Source organism: Melanerpes formicivorus, unplaced genomic scaffold, assembly GCF_026170545.1.
Source record: "Melanerpes formicivorus ecotype bairdi unplaced genomic scaffold, bMelFor1.0.p_v2 SCAF_35, whole genome shotgun sequence".
NCBI lineage: Eukaryota > Metazoa > Chordata > Aves > Piciformes > Picidae > Melanerpes > Melanerpes formicivorus.
The window spans coordinates 8,142,212-8,165,793 of NW_027142387.1; the positions used below are offsets into that span (position 1 = coordinate 8,142,212).

The 23,582-nt window shown below is 44.9% G+C and overlaps 3 protein-coding genes across 6 annotated transcripts in view; 2 read left to right on the forward strand and 1 right to left on the reverse strand.

Annotated features, from left to right (window-relative positions):
- The first annotated feature begins 2,175 nt into the window (after positions 1 to 2,175).
- On the forward strand, positions 2,176 to 17,473 carry MIOS (meiosis regulator for oocyte development). Of its 4 annotated transcripts, none has more exons than XM_068157079.1 (11): positions 2,176 to 2,319; positions 3,297 to 4,666; positions 4,874 to 4,972; positions 6,694 to 6,951; positions 8,036 to 8,205; positions 9,402 to 9,467; positions 10,073 to 10,231; positions 11,477 to 11,629; positions 13,274 to 13,478; positions 15,010 to 15,139; positions 15,601 to 17,473. In XM_068157079.1, exons 2-11 carry the CDS (start codon positions 3,370 to 3,372, stop codon positions 15,695 to 15,697), a joined length of 2,634 nt encoding a protein of 877 aa, XP_068013180.1. In that variant the 5' UTR covers positions 2,176 to 2,319; positions 3,297 to 3,369; the 3' UTR covers positions 15,698 to 17,473. The 4 variants fall into 4 exon arrangements, with proteins under 4 accessions (XP_068013180.1, XP_068013181.1, XP_068013183.1 ...); XM_068157080.1 differs by having other exon boundaries at positions 2,176 to 2,290; XM_068157082.1 differs by lacking the exon at positions 15,601 to 17,473 and adding an exon at positions 14,718 to 14,781 and having other exon boundaries at positions 15,010 to 15,114.
- Positions 17,474 to 19,991: 2,518 nt separating this feature from the next.
- On the reverse strand, positions 19,992 to 23,346 carry RPA3 (replication protein A3). Its single transcript, XM_068157086.1, has 4 exons — positions 23,248 to 23,346; positions 22,668 to 22,742; positions 20,858 to 20,966; positions 19,992 to 20,379 (listed from the first exon to the last, which is right to left on the reverse strand). Exons 1-4 carry the CDS (start codon positions 23,344 to 23,346, stop codon positions 20,297 to 20,299), a joined length of 366 nt encoding a protein of 121 aa, XP_068013187.1. The 3' UTR covers positions 19,992 to 20,296.
- A 26-nt stretch (positions 23,347 to 23,372) lies between these two features.
- UMAD1 (UBAP1-MVB12-associated (UMA) domain containing 1) overlaps positions 23,373 to 23,582 on the forward strand; it is an 88,542-nt gene continuing 88,332 nt past the window's right edge. The window contains exon 1 of the mRNA XM_068157083.1: positions 23,373 to 23,491. The gene's annotated coding sequence lies outside the window, so the exon portion shown is untranslated. The remainder of the gene's footprint in view (positions 23,492 to 23,582) is intronic.

Here is a 23,582-nt window from a genome sequence, read left to right on the forward strand (position 1 = left end):
TTATTAACCTGACAACACAGCTTCCTTTGCATCTGTTTTTCAACAATTTGGTTCATCAAAGTCAAGCTGTCTAATTGTGGTGATCTTTGTGACAATGGAGATGACTTGATGGAAATGGGGAAGACACTTTTAGCTTACATGACAGTTAACAGTGCCAAAGTCATCACTAAAACTGAGACATTTAAATATTCCCAGGCCATCTCTGAGGCTTTGTGTCTGAAGAAGAAATTAGTACTTGTAATTTCTTATATTTACTGTCTTATATTTCAGACAACTTTAAAGAGAGTTAATAATGGAGAAAAAAGTGCACATCTCCAGGGCTTGCAGAAAAGCAGATTCTGAAATTCTAATCATAAAGGGCCAAGAATGTTTTTTTCCCCCCAGGTGATTCGTAGACTCATGGAGTAGCTTAGGTTGGAAGAGATCATCTACTCCAGCCTCCCCGCCATGAGAAGGGTCACTTCTTGTGACCATTTATGTGGTGGTGAGAGAAAGTTCAGTTCTCCCCCACACACTTCTCAACTCATCTCAGCTGCTCAAGGCCTCATCCAACCTGGTGCTGAAAACCTGCAGGAAGGAGGCATCCACAACCTCCCTGGGTAACCCATTCCAGAGTCTCACCATCCTCATACTGAAGAATTTCTTCCTAAGATCCAGTCTAAAGCTATTCTTCAGCTTCAAACCATTCCCCCTTGTCCTGTTGCTAGGTGCCCTTATGAAAAGTCCCTCTACAGCCTTCCTGTAGAGTCCCTTCAGGTATTGGAAGGCAGCTTTAAAGTGCCCCCAGAGTCTTCTCTTCTCCAGGCTGAACAACCCCTGCTCCCTCAGCCTGTCCTCATAGCAGAGGTGTTCCAGCCCTTGGATCATCTTTGTGGCCTCCTCTGGATTCGCTCCAACAGCCCTGTGTCCTTCCTGTGGTGGGGACACCAGAACTGGATGCAGTATTTGAGGTAGGGCCTAAGAAGAGCAGGTGTTTTAAGACCAGGCTGGATGAGGCTCTGGCCAGCCTGATCTAGTATGGGGTGTCCCTGCCCATGGCAGGGGGTTGGAACTAGATGATCCTTGTGGTCCCTTCCAACCCTGACTGATACTATGATACTATGAATATAAAAGGGCAGAATCCTCTCTCTTGCCCTGCTGGCCATGCTTCTCATGATGCAGCCCAAAATATGATTTGCCTTCTGGGCTGCATGAGCACAGTGCTGGCTCATGGTGAGCTTCTCATCAATGCACCCAAGTCTCTTTCTTCAGAGCCACTGTCAACCCACTCTGCTCCCAGCCTGTTACTTCCAGAGCGATCAATTTCCAGAACAGGTTTGCCCAGAGGATGTGGAGTCTCCATTTCTGGAGACAGTAAGAAAACCCAGCTGGGCAAGATCTTGAGCAACCTGCTCTAGCTTGGCCCTGCTAGGGGCTTGATCTCCAGAGGTACCTTCCAACCTCAGACATTCTGTGATTCTATGTCACCAGGGATACCATGATCTCTGCACCTACTGCAGAAATTTCACTCCAAAACCAGAAGGTACCTTTGCAAGTGTACCTTCCTCTCCCTGCAGGTCCTCAGCAACTTCGTGTGTTGGGTACCAGACTTACTAATACGTTCGTCCGACCTCTCAAAGATGGCGAAAAATTCGTTTCTTAGCCTTCCAGCTAATCAGACAGCAGGTCTGACAAGACAACAAACCACACGAAAACACAGCACTGCACTTGGAGCACTGGAAGTCACGAGTTTAATAATGAAAAACCAAAGCAAACTTCACTTTGTCAAAACCGATGACCCAGACACAGAGGTTTGGAAAGAAATCCGCCCAACAAAGCCACCCAAACCCAACCCGAGGGTTTGTTACACTTCCCAGCCTGAGGGCACTCCGCATCCCGCGAAGCGCCGGCAACCGCCGGCGGAGGGGCGCAGGCTGCGGACAGCGCTCTCCGCACAGCTCCCGCCAGCGGCGCCCATGGGACGGCGGCTGAAGGGCGGCAAGCTGCGAGCACCGCTGCCCCGCGGAGCACCCAGAGACGCCCTGCCCGAGACCGGAAGTGAGCGCGGACGCTACCCGGCGGAGGTGTCCCCGCGCGCGCTGATGCCGCGCAACGACGCGCCGGAAGTGCGCCTGCTGCTCGGTCCCAGCGCGCCGGAAGTGTCACCGGTTTTCCTTCCCCCCCGCAACCGGAAGCCGTCCTGTGCTTCCCGTTCTTCCTCTTCGGACGGCGCGGGTGCCTGGTGGCGGGTCGCCGTCCCTTCCCCTTCTGACAGCGGCGGCGGTCGTCATCGTGTCGGAGGGTCCGCGGGGTGGGTGAGCAGCTGCCGCACCCGGGAAGGTAGCAGTTGTCCGTGCTCCTGATTGTCCTCGCCGCTGTGGTGTCCCCTCGGGCCTCAGCGGCCTCCTCTTTCTGCAGTCCCTGCATCGCGTTGCCCCTGGGTGTGGAGCGGCGAGGCGGGCCGGGATACGGCCAAGGGCCTCGGGTCTCGCAGAGCACATAGGAGCCGTGCTGGGGGTAACCAGCGGAGACACGAAGGAGGCTCGGGAGACGTAAATAACGCAGCCTTTTCATGTAGCCTAACCTAGCGTGGTGCTTTCTCCAGTTATAGAAATGATTTGTAGAATCTGTGATTCCTTTTATATCTCTGCACATGTAATGATTACGGACGTGCAGCTACTGAAAAAGTAAATGTAATCCAATAGTGGTGGGTTTTTATGAGTGCTGCTGAGCCAAATATGAGCAAAGACAAGGTAACATTGGGGCAGAAGGCAGGATTAGGAGCAGTAGAATAAGAGTAGGGAGTTGTGTTTTTGTAGAAATCCTCAAAGAGAGAAAACCTTTCTAGGTATGGTACAGCCTTCAGACAAAACAGAGTCTAATTTTGGTCAATTAGTGTGCTTCAATTCTCTTCTACGTGTTTCAGGGAGTGGCTCTGTACCAGCAGCACACCCACATGTCATGCCACATCACATCATGGCTAATCCCTTCCATATTACTGCCCTTAACACTGCTTAAAACCGTGGAGCTTGTAAACACAGTAAATGCTGTTGACAGTTTGTGGGTGGTTGTCTCAGTAGGTTGGTTCTGTCTCAGCAGGTTGGTTCTGCCTCGGTAGGTATGCACCAGCAAAACCAAAGTGTGCTGCAGGGAAAGTGAGGTAATGCAGAGAATGTTTAAGCTTTTGCCCTGAAATGTCTGTGTGTTAAACCCTAAGTTTAACATGTGGGATAAAAGTTATTTTTGTTTGAACATGATGTCAGACTACAAAGGAGTTTGGATTTTGACAACATTCCTACCAATTATTTTCTCAACAGTTTCCATATGCATGGATATCACCTGATGAACCTTCTTGCAAGAGCTTAAATTGTGTCTCGAGTTACCCCAAACATGAGTGGCTCCAAACCTGACATTCTATGGGCCCCACACCACGTCGACAGGTTTGTTGTGTGCGATTCAGAGTTGAGCCTTTACCACATCGACTCTGCTGTGAGCTCGGAGCTGAAGGCGGGGTCCTTGCGCTTGTCGGAGGAAACGACGGCAACCCTCTTGTCGATCAATTCCGACACGCCCTATATGAAATGCGTGGCTTGGTATCCCAAGTACGACCCCGAATGCCTCCTTGCTGTTGGACAGGCCAACGGTCGAGTGGTTCTTACCAGCCTGGGTCAGGATCACAACTCAAAATGTAAAGATTTGATAGGCAAAGAGTTTGTTCCCAAACACGCGCGGCAGTGCAACACCCTGGCGTGGAACCCGCTCGACAGCAACTGGCTGGCTGCTGGCTTAGACAAGCATCGAGCTGACTTTTCAGTGTTGATCTGGGATATCAGCAGCAAATATGCTCCAGAGACTGCAGTTGCCGCGGAGAAAGTAAGACTTTCATCGGGAGATCCGGAAGCAGGCCTGGTGGTAACGAAGCCACTCTACGAACTGGGGCAGAACGACGCTTGCCTCTCTCTCTGCTGGCTGCCACGTGACCAGAAGCTGCTGTTAGCTGGAATGCATCGGAATTTGGCTATTTTTGATCTGAGGAACACAAGCCAAAAGATATTTGTCAACACCAAGGCTGTCCAAGGGGTGACTGTCGATCCCTATTTCCACGATCGGGTAGCTTCCTTCTATGAAGGGCAGGTTGCCATCTGGGATTTAAGGAAGTTTGAGAAGCCTGTTTTGACCTTGACAGAGCAACCAAAACCCTTAACAAAAGTCGCGTGGTGCCCAACGAGAACTGGGCTGTTGGCTACTTTGACAAGGGACAGCAATATCATTAGGCTGTATGACATGCAGCACACTCCCACCCCTATTGGAGATGAAACTGAGCCAACAATAATCGAAAGGAGCGTCCAGCCCTGTGAGAACTACATTGCTTCGTTTGCCTGGCATCCCACAAGTCAAAACCGAATGGTAGTGGTGACTCCCAACAGGACTATGTCTGACTTCACCGTTTTTGAAAGGATTTCCCTTGCATGGAGCCCAGTCACCTCCTTAATGTGGGCTTGTGGAAGACATTTGTATGAGTGTACAGAAGAAGGGAAGGCTAATTCCTTGGAAAAAGACATAGCGACCAAAATGCGGCTCAGAGCTCTGTCAAGGTATGGTCTTGATACTGAACAAGTATGGAGAAATCACCTCCTGGCTGGAAATGAAGATCCTCAGCTGAAATCACTTTGGTACACCCTGCATTATATCCTTTGTTTTACTGCAGTTTATATCCTAAAGTAGTAATACCCCTTTATATGTAAACCAGTTCTGTGAGATGCATGAAAGTCTGTGCCTATAATGCAATGTCCTGTAAATTATTTGCAGATACAGGATGTGATAGTAGACTTAAAAAAACCCAATTCTTTTCAAACACTTGGGGTAAACTCAAGCTTCCTATACATGAAAATACTTATGAAGCAGTATACTGAAGACATGGATCAAAAACTAACAGGAAACAAAGGTCCCTTAGTTTATGCTGGCATTAAATCAATCGTGAAGTCATCTCTGGGTAAGAATATTCCAACTTTGCTAAGTTCTCTTGTAGTCTGTTCACAGAATGGTGTACTCAGGGGTTTGTCTTTTAAAAATGTTGACTATTTAAATGGAAATGCATATCACAGGATGTTAGGGGTTTGAAGGGACTTCTGGAGATCATCGAGTCCAACCCCCCTTCCAGAACAGGACCATATAATCTAGTGTAGGTTGCACAGGAATGCATCCAGATAGGTCTTGAAAGTCTCCAGAGAAGGAGACTCCACGACCTCTCTGGGGAGCCTGTTCCAGTGCTCTGTGACCCTCATGTTGAGGAGGAACTTCCTGCACTGTAGTTTACATCTGTTGTCCCTTGTCTTATCACAGGGCACAAGTGGGAAGAGGTTTGGTGAACTAAACAGAAATACTTTAAAAGTTTATCTTGCAGTAATTTCCAGAATTGTCAGTGTTCCTGGCAAGTTGGTAATCAGAAAAACAAAGTAGCCTAGGAGGTAGAGCTTCAGCTGAACTGTTTCAAACATTTGAGTTGTGACTGTGGTGCTGAAAATTCTTACTCCCCACCTACCTGGAAGAAGGTTGTAGTGAGGTGGGTGTGGGTCTCTTCTCCCTAGTAGCAAGTGATAGGATGAGAGGAAATGGCCTTCAGTTGTGCTAGAGGAGGCTTAGTTTAGACATTAAAATAAACTTCTTGACTGCAATGGTTCTCAAACCCTGGAATAGCCTCCCTAAGGAGGTGGTTGAATCCCCATCCCTGGAGGTGTTTCAGAGAGGCAGAGATGTGGTGCTGAGTGATATGGTTTAGCACCAGCCTTGGTGGAGTTAGAGAATGGTTGGATTCAGTGATCTTAAAGGTCTTTTCCAACCAAAATAATTCTGAGATTCTGTGGTTCTGTAACTTACATTTTCTGAAGTTCCACTCAGGGGTGTGGTTCTTTACTGTAGTCACTGCTAGTGTATTAACCACACTAACTTTTGGATGTTAGGAAAAAATTCTTTCCTACAAGAGCAGTCAGGCATTGGAACAGGCTGAGCAGGGAGGTGGTGCAGTCACCAACCCTGGAGGTCTTCAAAACTGTATAGACATGGCACTTCAGGAGATGGTTTAATGGCCATGGTGTTGTTGGGTTGATGGTCTTGATCTTGGAGGTCTTTTCCAACTGAAACCATTCAATGACTCTGTGTTTGTATAACTATGTTTGAATAAGATGACTTGTCCTTAAGTGGCAATCACCCCTGGTGTATCACATTGTGCCTTTTGTGCTCAGTGTGATTTTTATTAGTAGAGTCTATTGTTTGAGTATTTCTGTCTATGTTCATTTTTTGTCTTATTGTTTATGCTCCTTGGTGCAACAAAACCTTCCATCTTCAGTGCTGGGAAAGCTGGTAGCACCTCAATGCTTGCTAAGAAGAGAGCTGGTAGAGCAAATGCTTGGCTCTGTGTTATGTATTTTCAAGTTGCACATACTGATAACTCTTGTCAACTGTACCCAGAACCTCCAAGATCTTAGGAGGCAGAGGAAAGAAGCAAGACTTGGTTGGGAATTTGTATCAAGTTTAGATGGATCATTTGTATCAGATCTAAATAATTTTGTGTGTGCTGCTCCTTACTGTGGAGTTTTTGATTTAAGTACTAAAATGTGATACTCAGCTTTTGTGTTCTGGTGGAAATCAAAGCATTGGGGTAGCAAGGTAACTGGTGTAAATTTGAGCATGATTTAACTTACTTCCCATTTGTAGGAACAACAGAGAACCTCAGGCACAGCAGGAGTGGATCTGATAGACAGGCAGATATTATTCAGTATCTGAGTGAGGAGAGATCCTTGGCTTTGCAGCTCTGCGGGTGGATCAAGAAGGGAACAGACTTGGATGTGGAACCCTTTTTAAATTCCCTGGAGCAGGAGGGAGACTGGGAGCGAGCTGCTGCTGTAGCCCTTTTCAACTTGGACATCCGGCGAGCGATACAGATCCTGAATAAAGGAGCTTCCTCGGGAAAAGGTGCGGGCTGTGTTTAGTGGCTTTGCTTTTGGCACTGCAGCACCCTGTTAGATTTCTTTCTGTGAAGAGCATTGTGGAAGCTAGTGTGGAAAAAATGCCTGCTGTCTATAGTCACTGTTCCAGTTGTGTTGGAGCTTGAGACTCTTGACAGATCCTGATCTTTCACCCCTCAGGCTATCAGATGTCTTAGCATCTAGTTAAAATAGATGGTGGGGTCCAGAATGCCCTCTTGATGTACACTCAGAACTAGATTCTTTTGTTTTAATGGTTGCATGTCATGTGTATCTGCTTCTGTTGGACTGTCTGCAGCTTCCCACCAGTGCAAGGGCTGTGGAACAACTGAAATGTAATGTTCAGTGTCTGCAGAAGACATTTGTTCCACAGTAATATTTGTAGGAGTTGCCATGTGTGAGGGGACACATGACAGTGGAGCCAGGAGATGGAGGTATTTTTGTTCTGTGTTCTTGCCAGTATTCCTCCTACAACTCCAATTTGCATCTGTGCTCTGTTATTAACTTTAAAAGACCTTGCCACTGAAGTGGGTAGGTAAGACACAAAGGGAGCTGTTTGGATTCTTTTATTTTTCGTACTGCCCCTTTTTGGAGTCATTCTGACAGGAGTAACATTAGAAAAACATGTAGATGAGATAGATTGAATGGGTTAAATGAAGCTGATAGATGCAATTGTCATCCTCTAGGTTTGCTTAGTGATGGCTGTATTTGCAACAGTCTTTATCCTTCTTGTAGATGTGAATTATGGTAAGGACAATCTTTTATCATAGTGCTCTGAAGACATTTTGCAGTTCAAAATGATTTCAAAACACCAGAACCAGTGTAATGTTGCTTAAAGTATAAGTCAGGCTGTCATGGGTGTTGACTTGTGACTTTCAGAGCTGTTAACAGAGGCATTTAAAGCAGAAACTAATAAATGCTGGTGTGTGCACATTTCATTTACCTAGTGTTAATTCTGCTGCATTTTGCCCTGCATCCTGACAAAATGTCCTGTTTCAAGCTGGTGCTTTCCAGCACAGTTAAATTCAGATTGTTTTTAAGTGCTTAACTTGATATTGTTTTTAATAAATCAGGTGACCTGAACCTTAATGTAGTAGCAATGGCTCTGTCAGGCTACACAGATGAGAAGAACTCACTTTGGAGAGAAATGTGCAGTACTCTAAGACTGCAGTTGAACAACCCCTACCTGTGTGCTATGTTTGCTTTCCTGACGAGCGAGTCTGGTTCATATGATGGTGTTTTGGTGAGTAAATTCCTGTTAAAATTCTTTTAAGTAGTAAGTGCCTATATGTATGCATACACATGTAGGTAGGGGAAGTGCTATATACTGCAGGAATTAATCACAGAACCATAGAATGGCTTAGGTTGGAAGGGACTGCAGAGATCATCTACTCCAACCTCCCCACCATGGGCAGGGATGTTTCTCAACTGGATTTAGCTACTCAAGGCTTTATCCAACCTGGCCTTGAACACCTCCAGGGTGGAGGCATCCACAGCCTCCCTGGGCAACCTATGCTGGAGAACTTTTTCCTAAGATCCAGTCTTAACCCTGGTCTCCCTCAGCTTCAAACCATTCCCCCTTGTCCTGTCTCTGGGCACCCTTATGAAAAGTCCCTCTCCAGCCTTCCTGTAGGATCCCTTCAGGTATTTGAAGGCAGCTCTAAGGTCCCCCCAGAGTCTTCTCTAGGGTGAACAATCCCAGCTCCCTCAGCCTATCCTCATAGCAGAGGTGTTCCAGCCCTTGGATCATCTTTGTGATCCTCCTCTAGACTCACTCCAACCATTCCGTGTCGTTATTCTGATTAGGAGTTGTACAAATGACTAATGAGACACAAATGCTACTTTTGTAGTGATGGATTTAAAGCAGTGTCACGTCTAGTAAAAGGATTAAAAAGCAAAGAGTAAATATTCCTGCATTGCAGCAGCTGGAGTGCCAATATACTTGTGAGAAGTCCCTCTTCCGGGTTTCTAGTGTTGGGTTTTGGTTGGTTGGTTTGTTTATTAACTTTGTGATTTTAGGGAGGAACTGAGTCATCAGGCCAGTTGTTTTGTAAACATGGTGGATGAAGGTTTCTTTGGTTTTCTTCCTGCCTGTGATCTGATGTGACTCTTTGCTATCTGTATGTGCTAGAAGCACTAAGCCCAGATCTACAATGGCTTGCAAAGTTTCTTCTAGAGTTCCACAGAGGATGTCTTGTACCAGGCTGTGCTGCCATAGGAGTGTTCCAGTAGCTGCAGTGTTGCTCTGATGCCCCTATCTGAGTGTAAACAATCTGATGTTTAGTGTTGGCTTTGTTCAGATGTGATATTTTCTTGGTACATGATCAATTTCACAGTATTAGTTACACAATAGTGCAAATGTTCTGACTGTGACAAACAACCTGTTGAGAAAGTGGAAGCTTGCTTGTGATGCTAATACTGCCATTTTTCTCTCCCAAGTATGAAAACAATGTAGCAGTACGAGACAGAGTGGCATTTGCTTGCAAGTTCCTCAACGATGCTCAGGTGAGTTTGGGGTTGCACATCTAAGCAAACTGTTAAGCTGGGCTTTATTTAGAGGCAGAAGAAACTCTGGGGTAGGGGGGTGAACAGTAGAAGCAAGGAGTGACTTGCCTTTTCTCATCAGAGTAGGATGAAAGGTCTGGTCCTAATATAACCTGATCTTCAGTTTGTACCTTCAGCTTCATTTGTGTTTGTTTCCACCTTACTTGTTTGTGACTTCCATTAGTATTCATGACATGGGAGTCAGTTGAGTGCATCACCTGTATGCCTGTTTTATTGGTATTTACTCATTATTTACTTCCAGACATTTGCATTCCCCTGAATGAAGGCTTGGGTTTACAGCAGGAATGGTTTCCTTCTAAATTCACTGAAGTATTTACAGAATACACAACCTCCCTCTTTGCACTTCCTAACAGGAGGTGGAGAGTTTGTTGACAAATCCTTGAATTCTTGCACTACAGCAACAACCAGCAAGAAACATATCCAGTCAGCAGCAGAGACTTCATGAAAGCTGTTCAAATGGTGAAAAGTTTTGTCATGCTAACAGAAATGAGTCAGGGATTAACTGCCACTAAAAATTAAACAATGTCTTTTTTTGTTTTTAATAGTTGAACAGATTCATTGAGAAGCTGACAAATGAAATGAAAGATGCTGGGAATTTGGAGGGAATACTGTTAACAGGGCTGACAAAAGATGGAGTTGACTTGATGGAAAGTTATGTTGACAGAACTGGAGATGTCCAGACAGCAAGCTATTGCATGTTGCAGGTTAGTGTTCCACTGGAGAAGAAATGCTTACAGAGGAGAACTAACCATGGCTGCTTTAGCAGTGTAATACTTAAACTTACAGATTCATAGAATGGTTTTGGTTGGAAGGGTCCTGAAAGATCACCCAGTTCCAACCCCCCTGCCATGGCTAGGGACACCTCCTGCTAGACCAGCTTGCTCAAGGCCCCATCCAACCTGACTTTCAACACTTGGAGGCCTGGCACCTCCACCACCTCTCTGGGCAACCAGTTCCAGTGCCTCACCACCTTCATGGGGAAGAATTGCTTCATAATGTCTAATCTCAACTGAGCTGCTTCCAGTTTGAAGCCATTACCCTTCGTCCTGTCACTGTGTGTCTTTGTAAAAGGACTCTCTCCAGCTCTTCTGTAGCCCCCTTAAAAATCCTGGAAGGCTGCTGGAAGGTCTCCCCCCAGCCTTCTCTTCTCCAGGATGAACAATCCCAAATCCCTCAGCCTGCCCCCATAGGAGAGATGCTTCAGCCCTTGAGCCATTTTTGTGGCCTCCTCTGGACCCACCTCAACAATCCCTTGTCCTTGTGTTGAGGGCTTCAGAGGTGGAGCCAGCACTGCAGATGTGGCAGAGACAATGTATATCATGCCTGTTTTGTGGAATCTTCTCAAACACTCAGTGATAACTGTGAAGATGTATCTTCACTCTCTCTGCCTGAAGACAGCTTGAGGAGAAAGAGGGGAAAGAGACCAAAAGAAAACATAGTCCTTTGCACTAAATGTAGTGGGAGTAACTACTCCCCTGCTTATTGCTGCTTTGTTTCCTGACAAGTTTATTTTCCTTTTTTTCTTCAAGGATTTTGGTAGAGAACCCATGGGAAGATTTTTGGTTGTCTATAGGCATTTGTTTTGTTTAGTTTTATGAGGGACTTGTCTTGGCCCTTACACAGTGCTAACTATAGCTGCAACTGCGTTTAACTGCCTGTGCAATGCTGACAATGATACAGACCATATGTGAGAATGTTAGAATCCTTCATCTGACAGGCAGCAATTTTAGGAGGATATGGCAGCACAAGTGTTTTCAACAAGGGAGAGAGACCAAAGAAGACTTTTATCAAACTCCCATTAGAGTTGAAGAAAAGATTATTCTTTTTTCTGGACAAATTGTACTGTATTATTGCTTCTGTCTTGTAGAACACTTGTAAAGCTTTTTGAAACAGTGAATAATATGCATTGTGTTTCTTCAGTGTGTCTGACCTTTTTTCCTGCCTCTAAGGGTTCTCCATCAGATGTACTTAAGGATGAGAGGGTTCAATACTGGATTGAGAACTACAGGAATCTTTTAGATGCTTGGAGATTTTGGCATAAGCGTGCAGAATTTGATATCCACAGGAGTAAGCTGGATCCCAGTTCAAAACCTTTAGCCCAGGTAAATGTTAATTCTTGCCTGAAGTATGACCAGTCCAGAAAGGAAGGTGGCGTGGTGCTTCTGCAGGAATAAAGTTGCTGACTGTACCTTTGCTTTCATGAGGATTTGTGTGCAAAAAAAGATTTCAGCTAAGGCTGCCCTAAAAATGTAGCTGTGTTTCTTTTTCTAAATGCTGTTTTTAGAAAGGACTTGATAACTGCTGTGATAGAAAGTACAGGAATGTGGTAAACAAATCTACAGTGCTGGCCTCTCCTGTTTTATTTGTGTTCTTTAAGCTTTCTCTTTCAAACAACAGATTGTCTGTAACTTTTCAACTTTTCCCCATGTTGAAAAACAAAACCAAGAGATGTGTCATCCAGCTGAATTCAGCATCAGGGTGAGGATGATGTTAAAACTAGGGAACTGATTCAAGAACTAGATCAAATTAGCTCTGTTTTATTTGAAGCAACCCTCAAGGCTGTTTTGAAGCCCTTGAACCTTCAACTAGAAGTTGAAGCAGCAGAAGCTTGCATTATCAGTTCTGAACATACGCTGGATGGAACAGTAACACCCTGTCCAAGTATTATCTACTTAACATCTGGTGGCATTTTTAGCCAACATGGTTTTACCACAGCACTTTCCACTCTCTCCTGTCTGCTAAGTATGTGTGTTACAAGCCCTAGGCTCCCAGGGATTCTAAGGAAGGCTATTTTTGAATTCATGTAGCCATCACAGCTGTTTAAGGATAACTGCATCCATGCTGCTCCAGCTAGGAGAAAGTTGAGTTTACTGCTCCTTCCTGATGGGACCCACATAAACAGCCCTTAATGAGTTTAAACTGTGTGCTCCTTGGTATCAAGCCACAACTTGTTGCATAAGGTGTCCAGATAAAGATTATTAGGAAAATCCTCATGTTGAGGACTCTGAAGTGAGTCACCTGGCAATAAGTTGGGAGAGATTAGATTTAATTATACAGTAAGATGTGTAAAATTGATTTCTTCTGTACTATAGATACAGCTTTTTATTATCTTCATGGAATGGCTTGGGTTGGAAGGGACCTTATAGATTGTTTAGTTCCAGCCCCCTGCCATGGGCAGGGTGACCTCCTACTAGACCAAGTTGCTCAAGGCCCCGTCCAACCTGGCTTTGAACACTGCCAGGCTTGCAGTCTCCACAACTGCTCTGGGCAACCTGTTCCAGTCCCTCACTGCCCTCAAGGGGAAGAAATTTTTCCTAATGCCTAATCTCAGTCGAGCATCTTCCAGTTTGAAACCATTACCCCTTGTCCTGTTACTTCATGCCATTGTTTAAAGTCCCTCTCCAGCTCTCCTGTAGCCCCCTTCAAATCCTGGAAGTCTGCTCTAAGGTCTCCCCAGAACTTTCCCTTCTCCAAGCTGATCTGAAATATTACAAGTTTTAGTTACTGTGCATATTTTTACTTGCTTTGGAGGTAAGTGAACATTATTAAAGCCTGCTTCTCAGGACTGTGTGCCACATTTATAAGCCAAGGTGTTACGAACTCCTTCATAAGTAGCCTTGGCTTTCCAAGGCACTCTGTGGAACGTCTGCTAAAGAAGCGTTTGCTAGCTTGTAAATGAATTCATTCAGGTGTAGCAGAAGTGCAACCAAACCAGAAAAAAATTAACAGGTTTTTATTCTCTCTAGGTGTTTGTGAGTTGCAATTTCTGTGGAAAATCAATCTCTTACAGCTGTTCAGCTATTCCTCATCAGGGACGAGGTTTTAGCCAGTATGGAGTTAGCGGTTCACCAACCAAGTCGAAAGTCACAAGCTGCCCTGGGTGCCGGAAGCCCCTCCCTCGCTGTGCTCTCTGCTTGATCAACATGGGAACACCAGTTTCCAGCTGTCCAGGTATGACTCAGTGGGGATTAGTTACTCAGCTAGAGCTCTGATTAAAGAAGGCCAATGGTGTGTCTGTTGGATCGAGGGAGGTTCTCCTCCCCCTCTACTCTGCCCTGGTGAGGCCCCACCTGGAATACTGCATCCAGTTTTGGGCTCCTCAGTTCAGGAGGGACAGGGATCTACTTGAGAGAGTCCAGTGGAGGGCTACCAGGATGATTAAGGGACTGGAGCACTGCCTTGTGAGGAAAGGCTGAGACACCTGGGGCTGTTCAGTCTGGAGAGGAGAAGACTGAGAGGGGATCTAATAAATATCTACAAATATCTGAGGGCTGGGTGTCAGGAAGGAAGGGACAGCCTCTGCTCACTTGTGCCCTGTGATAGGACGAGGGGCAGCGGATGTAAACTAGCAGAGGAAGTTCCTCCTCAACACAAGGATCACAGAGCACTGGAACAGGCTCCCCAGAGAGATTGTGGAGTCTCCTTCTCTGGAGACTTTCAAGACCTGACTGGGTGCATTCCTGTGCAAGCTGTGCTAGATTCTATGGCCCTGCTCTGGCAGGCGGGTTGGACTCGAAGATCTCCAGAGGTCCCTTCCAACCTCTGACATCCTGTGATCCTGCCTAGGTAGCACTAGCTGTGGGAAGATCTTCCCTTGCACCTTTTCCTATTTGTATTCATGCTTGTCATTTGGAAGGAAGACCATAGCTGAAAGCTTGTCCATGTCCCATGTGGTTTTATGGTGAAACCTCTGCCTCAGTTCTTTGGTATCATAGTTCCATGGTTCTCACAGTTTTCCCAGTGAGATTGTCAGGGAAATTCCATGCTTAGACAAATGAAAAGATTCAAGTATTGTGGTGAGTAGATTAAAGTATTGTGGTGGTCAGTACTATGAGCTTTAAAAAATACAAAATGGGAAGTTTTCCTGAGATGCAGGGATGCTGCAGAAGTCTTGGGATGTAAATGAATTAATCTTCAGCTGGAAGAGGAAGGATAAATTCAGAGTGGTACACTTTGTGTCACTAAGTATGAAAAAATGTGTGGGTCATGCTGTCATAGCCAAGCAATAGCATGACTAGAACCTTTTGGTTCTAAATGTCTTGGTCTCAGAATTACACAATTTCCAAATGAAACTGATTTTGTCTGTATTTTCAGGTGATTTCTCATTTTTCCCCTGATCTGTTATGACTTCTATGTTGTGATTGTTCCAGTTCATCACTTAGGTTTTGTTGATGTTTTTTTCAAAAGCAGATTGTGTGTGCAGTGAAACAGGCCCCACTGAAACAGAAGGGATTCTGTCTGTATCATTTAACAGGCAAGTTTAGCACGTCTGTAAGATGTGAAACAACAGCTCAGCAAGATTGTGCTTGTTTGGGCATTCCACCAGTTCTTAAAGTTGCTTTGTAAGTTTTAAAATCAGGGCACTTCTTCATATGATGTTCTTACTTTCAGACTTACTCTGCTAGTGTTACTGAGACTGAAATACAAATGAAGCATAACGACTTACAAACGTCTTTGTGGGGGTGGGTTTGCTTCTGCACAGGAGGATCCAAGTCAGATGAAAAAGTGGATCTTAGCAAAGACAAGAAGTTAGCCCAGTTCAACAACTGGTTTACTTGGTGTCACAACTGTAGGCACGGTGGACATGCTGGACACATGCTTAGCTGGTTCAGGTAAGCTGGTGTTAAAATCTTTCTTACTTCAGCTGCAGTGAGTAGGACATCCTTCCTTTGCTTCATCTAGACTGGAGAGTAGAAAGAAATTCTTTATAGTGAGGAGAGTGAGACACTGGAACAGGTTGCACAGAGAGGGTGTGGGCATCCCCACCCTTGAGGTGTTCATGGCCAGGTTGGATGAGGCCTTGAGCAACATGGTATAGTGGAAGGTGTCCCTGCCCATGGTGGGGGGACTGGAACTAGATGATCTTCAAGGTCCCTTCCAACCCAAACCATTCTATTTGATCTATCAGTAGAATGTTTTGCTAGTTTAGAACACCTGCAAAACTTACCTATTATGCCATGATTTTTCTGAGACACATTGTCCCTGCACATACTTTAAATGTGTAGATTACAAAGTTCTCGTTAACCTTTTGTTTTTAAAGTGTTTTTCCTTTTTTCCTGCTGTTGCTATCTAGGGACCATACAGAGTGCCCAGTTTCTGCCTGCTCTTGTAAGTGTATGCAGCTGGATACAACAGGGAATCTCATTCCAGCAGAGACTGTCCAGGCATAAATATTGGTTGAGAAGGAATGGATGTTCATCATAGTCCAAGCATGTATTTGAGATAAAGGTCATTTATGACTTACTGTGAAAAAATAAATTGCTGCCAGATTAGTAAAATGCTGTGTGTATGACTGTGCTTGGTAGGAACAAGCCTCTGGGTGTAGAATGTGGTCCTTGTCCAGAAGATGGAAGCAGTTGAGTTCAAAACCCCTGGAATTGTGGACTCTGGATTTGCCAAAATCCAAAGAACTTTGTTACAAGTTTTCAGGGTGATGCTGATCAGCCCTTTGATTTGTTTCCTAAATGAAGCAGTGTTTACATGGTGTGAATGAAAGCGAACACCCGAGAAGTGTTCTTCAGGAGATCACAAAGCCGTGCTGTGGATTCCTCTGCTCATTGTCTGACCACACTTTCATGTATGCAAACCATCATTTCCTTCTGAGTTCATTCAAAGTGCCACTGACAATTTGTGTTCTGAAGACTTTTATTTTCAAGAAAAATCTTGTTTCCTTCTGTTCCCAAGTTTTGTTAGTAGTAAAACAGTATCTTTACAGTTCAAGGTTTTACTTAATTTACCTACAGACCTAGCTGATGGGAGTTGTAATGCTAAAGAACTTGGAGATTTTTGTCTCCTAGGGATGCCTGCACCTTAGAGAAGAGTTCCCTGAGAAGTCCTGTGTCTGTTTCAGTGCAGAGTGCAGGTGAACTATAGCAGGTTTCATTTGATTCATTTTCAAGGTAGTACTGTGAAGATCTGAAATCTCAAGGATTGGAGATCTGTAAATACTTCCAAGTTTTAAACTACATGCTGAGTTTTGATTGAAGACTCTTGGATAATCTGCATTTCCCAGTACTCCTAAAATAGACTGGGAAGTGTGAAATCAACCTGTATCAATCCTGCTTCTGGTCACTAGCAGACACCAGTCTGCTCTCAAAAAGCTGCACAATTGGAGGTCATTGATCAGAAGGAGTTCCAGATCCGTTATCAGCTGGAATTAAGATCATTTATTAACTTGAGAGAGAGTCAGTGATACTTTGCTAACACTGTGCTAGGAGCTAATTGGTGGTGTTGTCCTTGGTTTTGTAGGCAACAAAATTCACACAAATTAGGGGGAAAAAAACCAACCAAACAACCAAACAATAAACCAAACCTGTTTTAAGGTAATGTGATAATAACATCAGTTTATTTGGTGTGTGTTTATTTACTAGTAGAACCAGTATATGAGTTACTTAACACTTGTGTGCTATGAAATACTATGTGGAATGCTAGCAATAAACTGGTACCATACCACCAGGACTGTGAAAATCAGTGTTTGAAGGGAGAACACAGTTGTAATATACCACTGGTTCTAAGTGTTTTGAGTGGAACTGCAACAAGATAAACCATGGAAACTCCTTTTTTCTGTAGATGCACTCATCACATGATGATTATATTCAGGACTCTGGGGTTTATTTTGTTTTAACATTAATATTGGTTTATATCTGCTGCATTTATTCTGATGGAAATTTTTTTGCCTAATGGATAAAGGTCTTTTTAAAGTAAAAAAAAAAAAATATCAAAGTGGTACTTTTTATTTGTAGGCATGGGAGAATAGTTAATTCTTGGTTTTTCCCCTCCTCTTGTTAGGGTATTTATTTCTCTTTCCAGTATGTTTTGCACACTTCATGTTGCTGTTGAAGAGCTCTTCAAAATGCTCTCCATTTGTAAATGTAAACTGGGGTTTAATGTGTGATGCCCTATTTATATAAATACAGGCAATAAAATCTGCTTCATGGAAAAAAAGATTTGGATGTGTCAAGGATATGGTTTTTCTTGATGACTTCTACCTCCACATGAATGCAACTACTAATTTGCAATGCCTCATTCTCTTCTGTAAAGAGAACTCGGTGCTGGTGTTTCTGACTCTACCTGTTTGTGTCAAATTCTGTCACTTAATTAGATGCTTGCTGTGATCCTCAGCATGTCTTTGACGTGTTGTGGATTACAGATGCATGCATAATTCTGGCACAGTACAACTCTCAGCCCTGGCTGTTGTATTTGGTGATCAGGCTTTCAGGCCAGTAATTACACTATTTGCAAAACTGACAAATTAAGACTGACTGCCTGCTTTTGAATGATCAGATTTTCCCTTTGCTTTGATTTTAATTCATAAAGCTGTAATTTGGGGGGTGATTTGTTGTCTTCATTTTGGTAGCTGCAGTTACTTTAACGTTTACTGTTTTCAGGTACCTGCTCAACTCTGTTAAGGTTAACTATGAAGGGAGGCTTTGCACATTAAAACGGTGGGACCTTATGTGATCAGCATGAACCATTTCTTTAATGTCATGTCATGATGTGCTTTGGCCTGGCCTACCTTCCCTGAGGAAGCACGAGCACTTTCTCACTGTATGCACAGGCTGCTTGCACAACATGATTGTTCTGGTGTCCACAGCCAAGCAAGGACAGCAGAGCACGTCTGTGACCAGGATCAGTCAAGATCACAGTGACTGCCAGACAAGTTTGCATTGCTGTCTTGTCAGTGTAGACATTTCAGCCACAGTAGCCCCTCATTCACAGACTCTGTCTGGAGAGGAGCAAATGAATGAGTAGCACATAGCAGACATTTCTAGTTGTACAATGCTCACCTAGCCACAGACCACCACTGCAGGGCTGGATGGACAAGAGGAGTCTTTACTGACAAGTAATCCAGCATCTCCCATTCAGCTGTGTTCAAACCATCCAAGCCAGTCTCTGTAGAGGTTAAAGTGCTATGGCCATCTAGTGGCAGCCTGGATACTCTTGGTAACAAACGCTGCACAATGTTTCTAGCCTGGAGTGTAGTATTTTCTGAAATAGAATAGTACAAAAGTCGTCTAAATGCTGGATTTCATGCACTGCAGTTATGGGCATTCTACTGAGCACTGAAATGTAGCAGTGAAAGAACTACAGGGCATCACATGCCACATCTACTAATGTGCTGGAGGAGACCTGACTCCTACTTAAAGTCCCCTTCCTTCCCAGTGGCAGTAACTCTGTCACTGTCGTCAAACTGATCATTCACTCGGTTTGTAGTAACTCTGGTAACTCAGTTTTAAAATGATCAGTTCCTTCACCAAAACCAGAGATGTCTCTAAAAATACACAGAGCTCACAAAGCTAAATCTAGCCTACACCTGAAACATGCTTGTATGAAAAGTTGATGAACATGGGTAAGGTTTACTTAAAATGCTTTTGAAATATTTATTAATTCATAGAATGGTTTGGGTTGGAAGGAACCTTACAGATAATCTAGTTCTAACCCTGCTCTCAAGGCCTCATTTCACAGAGAGTATTTCCAAAGTTGTATTTCACTTTCATTGTGTTACCTTAAGAGATGTAAGAGTTCTGCCCCCTGCTGTTAAATAGCCTGGATAGTAAAACTGGGAACTGGGTAGAAGTTTAGGTGGTTAAAATCACCATGACAACCTGACTGAACCTGGTATCACAGTATCACTAAGGTTGGAAGAGACCTCAAAGATCGAGTCCAACCTGTCACCACAGACCTCATGACTAGACCATGGCACCAAGTGCCACGTCCAATCCCCTCTTGAACGCCTCCAGGGACGGTGACTCCACCACCTCCCTGGGCAGCCCATTCCAATGACGAATGACTCGCTCGGTGAAGAACTTCCTCCTCACCTCGTGTCTAACACTTCCCCTAGCGCAGCTTGAGACTGTGTCCTCTTGTTCTGGTGCTGGTTGCTAGAGAGAAGAGACCAACCCCTTCCTGGCTACAACCACCTTTCAGGTAGTTGTAGAGAGCAATGAGGTCACCCCTGAGCCTCCTCTTCTCCAGGCTAAACAATCCCAGCTCCCTCAGCCTCTCCTTATAGGGCTTGTGCTCAAGGCCTCTCACCAGCCTTGCTGCCCTTTCTCTGGACATGTTCAAGTGTCTCAATGTCCTTCCTAAACTGAGGGGCCCAGAACTGGACACAGTACTCAAGGTGTGGCCTAACCAATGCAGAGTACAGGGGCACAATGACTTCCCTGCTCCTGCTGGCCACACTATTCCTAATGTAGGCCAGGATGCCTTTGGCCTTCTTGGCCACCTGGGCACACTGCTGGTACTTCTGCTTTGACTCCCACCAAGAATAAAGGTTGTGATGCAAACTCAACAGTGCTTAAAATCCCCAAGCCTGACCAGACATCTTCTAAAGGTTTTAACATCAGTGTAAAGGGCAGCTTGTACTGCACTCTGTTAAAACTGCGTCAGCAAATGTGAACAAGGGTCAACGTACCACTGCAAACAGCACTCTGGTGTGTAACACTGACAGGAACAACTAAACGTAGTCAGATGGTTTTTATTTGAGACCGTTGTCAAAATGCAAAATACCCCTCCATCTTCAATAAGTTTCTATCAAGACAAACTGAAAAAGTTAAATATATACAGACAGTGAGATACCCACAGAAATGTTCTCCTCCTTGCTGACTACATTTCCAAAGAGAACAATCTTCACTGGCGATCCACGACACACCTAACAGCAGCTTCTCACTGTATTTGGTGGAAATAAATGCAACTGTTTTCGTGTTGCCAGCCAAGAAAGTTACAGTGCTGTTGTCACCCCTGAAGCTCTAAATGCATAAGAAAAATCAATTGTTCTTCTCAGTGCCAAATGGGAAATAGTCATGGAATTCATGAATAATTTTTATTGCTTCATTGTAGAGTTCCAGATCTGAAACAGGGCAAAGAAAATGGTTATGGTGCACAGGCTAAATTCTCCACAGGCAAATGTCAGTATCAAAACACTTCTTATTTTACAGCAGTATAGCTGAGCACTCCCAGTCCCCCTCATCCTCTCCAGTTTCCCATTCTCATTGCTGGCTTTCTGAAGGCTTATTTTTAGGCCTGCTAGGGGCAGAGTCACACAAGGTTCAGTGGAAGGTCCAACTGAAGTGGTCAGGAGTGGGAGAATCATCAAACCATGATCTAGACTGGCTCCAGCTGTGAGTCAGCTCCTTGACAGCACACTGGTATATTTTGTACAGAATGTTACCCCTGACACTCTCCTTTTCTACATTCTACTCCACACCTGGCAGCTTGAAGAAAGACCTTGTCTGTAAGAAAACATTCAGACAGGCTCTCAATTCTTACTTATTGAAGGGGAGTTCAGAACACAACATGAAAGTGTCATAATGTATATTCTTACTTACCAAATGGGCTCTTGTCTTCTCTGAACTGGACATACGACATGCACATGATGGTTGCCTGATTTGTTACTCTTCCTACTACTTCAATAACTCCTGAGAGCTCTTCATCTAGCTAGAGAACATATCAAATATGAAATTAGTATCACTAAATTAAGAGCTGTCTCAACCACACAGCACTTCAGCTAGAACTCTCCACAACTAGCAGTCTGTTCATGACAACAGATTCTGTTCCATGTCAAAGACAACAGTGCTGCTGAACACCTTCATCTCCCCCCCCCCCCAAAAAAACAAGACCCAAACCACAAAAGCCTTGAGCCACTAAACATTTACAGGTTTTGTAACAACCAAATTAGCACCAACACAAGAAAAAAAAAACCAAAGCAGCAACAGCAGAGGGAAGGTAACAGTTTGTAAGTATATAAAACTCTGTCATGTAACCCCTGAGCAGAGACTAATCCTGGACACAGCCAGCAATAGAATCCAGATTTTAATGCACTGCATTCAAACCTAAGCAAATTATAGAACTCTCTAAGAGCTGAGGAGGAGGAGCTGGTAGAGAGCAGCTCCAAGGTTCCAGATGAGGTATGATTGCAAATGATGTCTTAAGTAATCTTGTCAGTTAAGTGTTCAGAACAGAAAGACACTGCCAATAACAAGCTTTTAGTTGAATAAAAGAAAAAAATGAAGGCTAAAAAATATATCTTACTCCAAAATTATAAAGCTTGAATATGTTTTGGTTTTTTTCCTTTTTTAAGATACTAATTTTAGGAGTACAGCACAATTTTAGCAACATTCTTTCAATATCTAACTCTTTCTAGCAAGTTTCCTGGAACACAGAAATAGATTCCCTCCCTGCAAGTTTGGGGTTCTCTGTTGAAAGGAGGAACTACACCCATGCAAACAAAGGAGGTAAACAGTTAGAGAGCATTTAAATTAGCAAATCAAAAAGTTCTTCAATTTATGTTAGGCAAACCAGTGAGATGAACCTGACATGGTTTTTGTTTCTGCACACACCTGTTTCTTCCCCCTTGCACACCAACACGGGCTGTAAAGTGCCCAGCACTGTAGCAATGCATTTATGAAATTCAGCCATTTACTCAGTTATGGGAAGTTGTGGAACCCTTGGTCAGATGCTGACATTCTAAGATTGAACTAACCAAGACAGGAAACCTTATCAGCAGCTCAAGAAAGAAAGAAAGAGTTAAGGTACAGGCAGAACTTCTGGGAAAGACATTTTCTAGCAGTTTGCAGATGAAGTCAGCAAGCTCCACATTTACAATGTAAAGAACAGAGTAAAGACAAAGCAGCCAAACAGTGATGTGTATGACAAGGAATGAGTTCTGTCTCTTAACACCAGATGAAAACCAAGGCAGCCCATGAATACGAAGACTGCAAGTTAGCTGAAAGATACAAGAAGCAGAGGCAATGAAACATAGGTGGGAAAGGATGCCTATTTCTTTCTCCCCTGACTAAAACCACAGCCTTCAGAAGGGACAAAACAGATGCACATTTTCCCACATAAACTTAAGGAAAAACTTCTTCCCTTTGAGGGTAGCAGAGCACTGGTACCAGCTACCCAGAGAGGTTGTGGAGTCTCCATCACTGTAGGCATTCAAACCCACCTGGATGTGTTCCTGGGTGATTTACTCCAAGTGATGATGCTCTAGCAGGGGGAATGGACTGAATATCTCCAGACATCTTTTCTAATCCCTACCGAAACTCAATGCATGGACAGCTTTCAGCAGGGATAAAACCTCTGGTACCCACAAGAAGCAACCTAAAATACTTCCAATCAAAACATTCCCTAACTTACAGGTTCGCTCAGCTCCACAGTCGTATTTTTGCCTTCTCCATCGGAAAGCACGAAAAGCTTCCCACTCGGATGAATCTACAAAAGACAGCAGGATGCCTGTGAGCTCAGAAGGCAGCTCTTAATGTTTACCCGCCTCAAGCAGAACCGCTCTCCAGGCCTTTCTCTGAAAGATCCAACCCTTACAGCCACCTCCCGCCGGAGCCACCGGACCCTCCCAGGGCAGGGCAAGCTGCGCGTCCAACCCAACCCTTACAGCCGCCTCAGAATCACAGAATATCAATATGGTTGGAAAAGACCCCAAAGATCATCCAGTCCAACCTGTCACCCAAGACCTCATGACTACTAGACCATGGCACCAGGTTGAAATCAAGCAGGCTGGAGAAGACCTCAGAGCCACCGGGCTCTCCCAGGCCAGGGCAAGCCTTCCAGACGCCTCCCGCCGGACTCTCTCAGGCCAGGACAAACGACAGCAGGCAGCAGCACCCCGGGACAAGGCCTTCCCCGCCCTGAAGCTCCGCGGCTCAGCCCCCACAGGCAACCCAACCGGAGCCCTCCCCCCCGCCCCGAGCAGCTCACGAACCTTCTCAACGCGGCCCACGAAGCAGACAGGCTGCCCGATGTTCTCTGCTAGGTGTGCGGTGGCGATGCGCTTCCGCGGCCCCTCGTGGACGTCCCCCATGGCGGCGAGACTTCTTTTCCCGCCTATTCGCTGAGGCGGCACCGGGAAAGGGGAGGGAGGGAAGCGAGCGAGCGAAGCGGGGAGGAATTGGGGTAGGACTTCCCCCTTCGCTCTGACGCGACCCGGAAGCGGAGGCGGAGGGCTGGTGAGTGGCGGCGGCGGCGGAGCTGGGCGGGCCGGTGGGGGATGGCGGGGCGGGTGGCGCAGCTTGCCGCGGCGGGGAGGCCGGCGGAGGG

What these genes read in the sequence shown, in the direction of transcription:
- MIOS (XM_068157079.1), top strand. Translation starts at nt 3,370, where the DNA reads ATGAGTGGCTCCAAACCTGACATTCTATGGGCCCCACACCACGTCGAC. An exon ending in AATCGTGAAGTCATCTCTGG is followed by an intron (nt 4,973 to 6,693) that starts GTAAGAATATTC and finishes TCCCATTTGTAG; the next exon opens with GAACAACAGAGAACCTCAGG. An exon ending in AGTTCCTCAACGATGCTCAG is followed by an intron (nt 9,468 to 10,072) that starts GTGAGTTTGGGG and finishes TGTTTTTAATAG; the next exon opens with TTGAACAGATTCATTGAGAA.
- RPA3 (XM_068157086.1), bottom strand. Translation starts at nt 23,346, where the DNA reads ATGGGGGACGTCCACGAGGGGCCGCGGAAGCGCATCGCCACCGCACAC. An exon ending in TCGTGGGCCGCGTTGAGAAG is followed by an intron (nt 22,743 to 23,247) that starts GTTCGTGAGCTG and finishes TGTCTTTTGTAG; the next exon opens with ATTCATCCGAGTGGGAAGCT. An exon ending in CTGTGGAGCTGAGCGAACCT is followed by an intron (nt 20,967 to 22,667) that starts GTAAGTTAGGGA and finishes TATGTTCTCTAG; the next exon opens with CTAGATGAAGAGCTCTCAGG.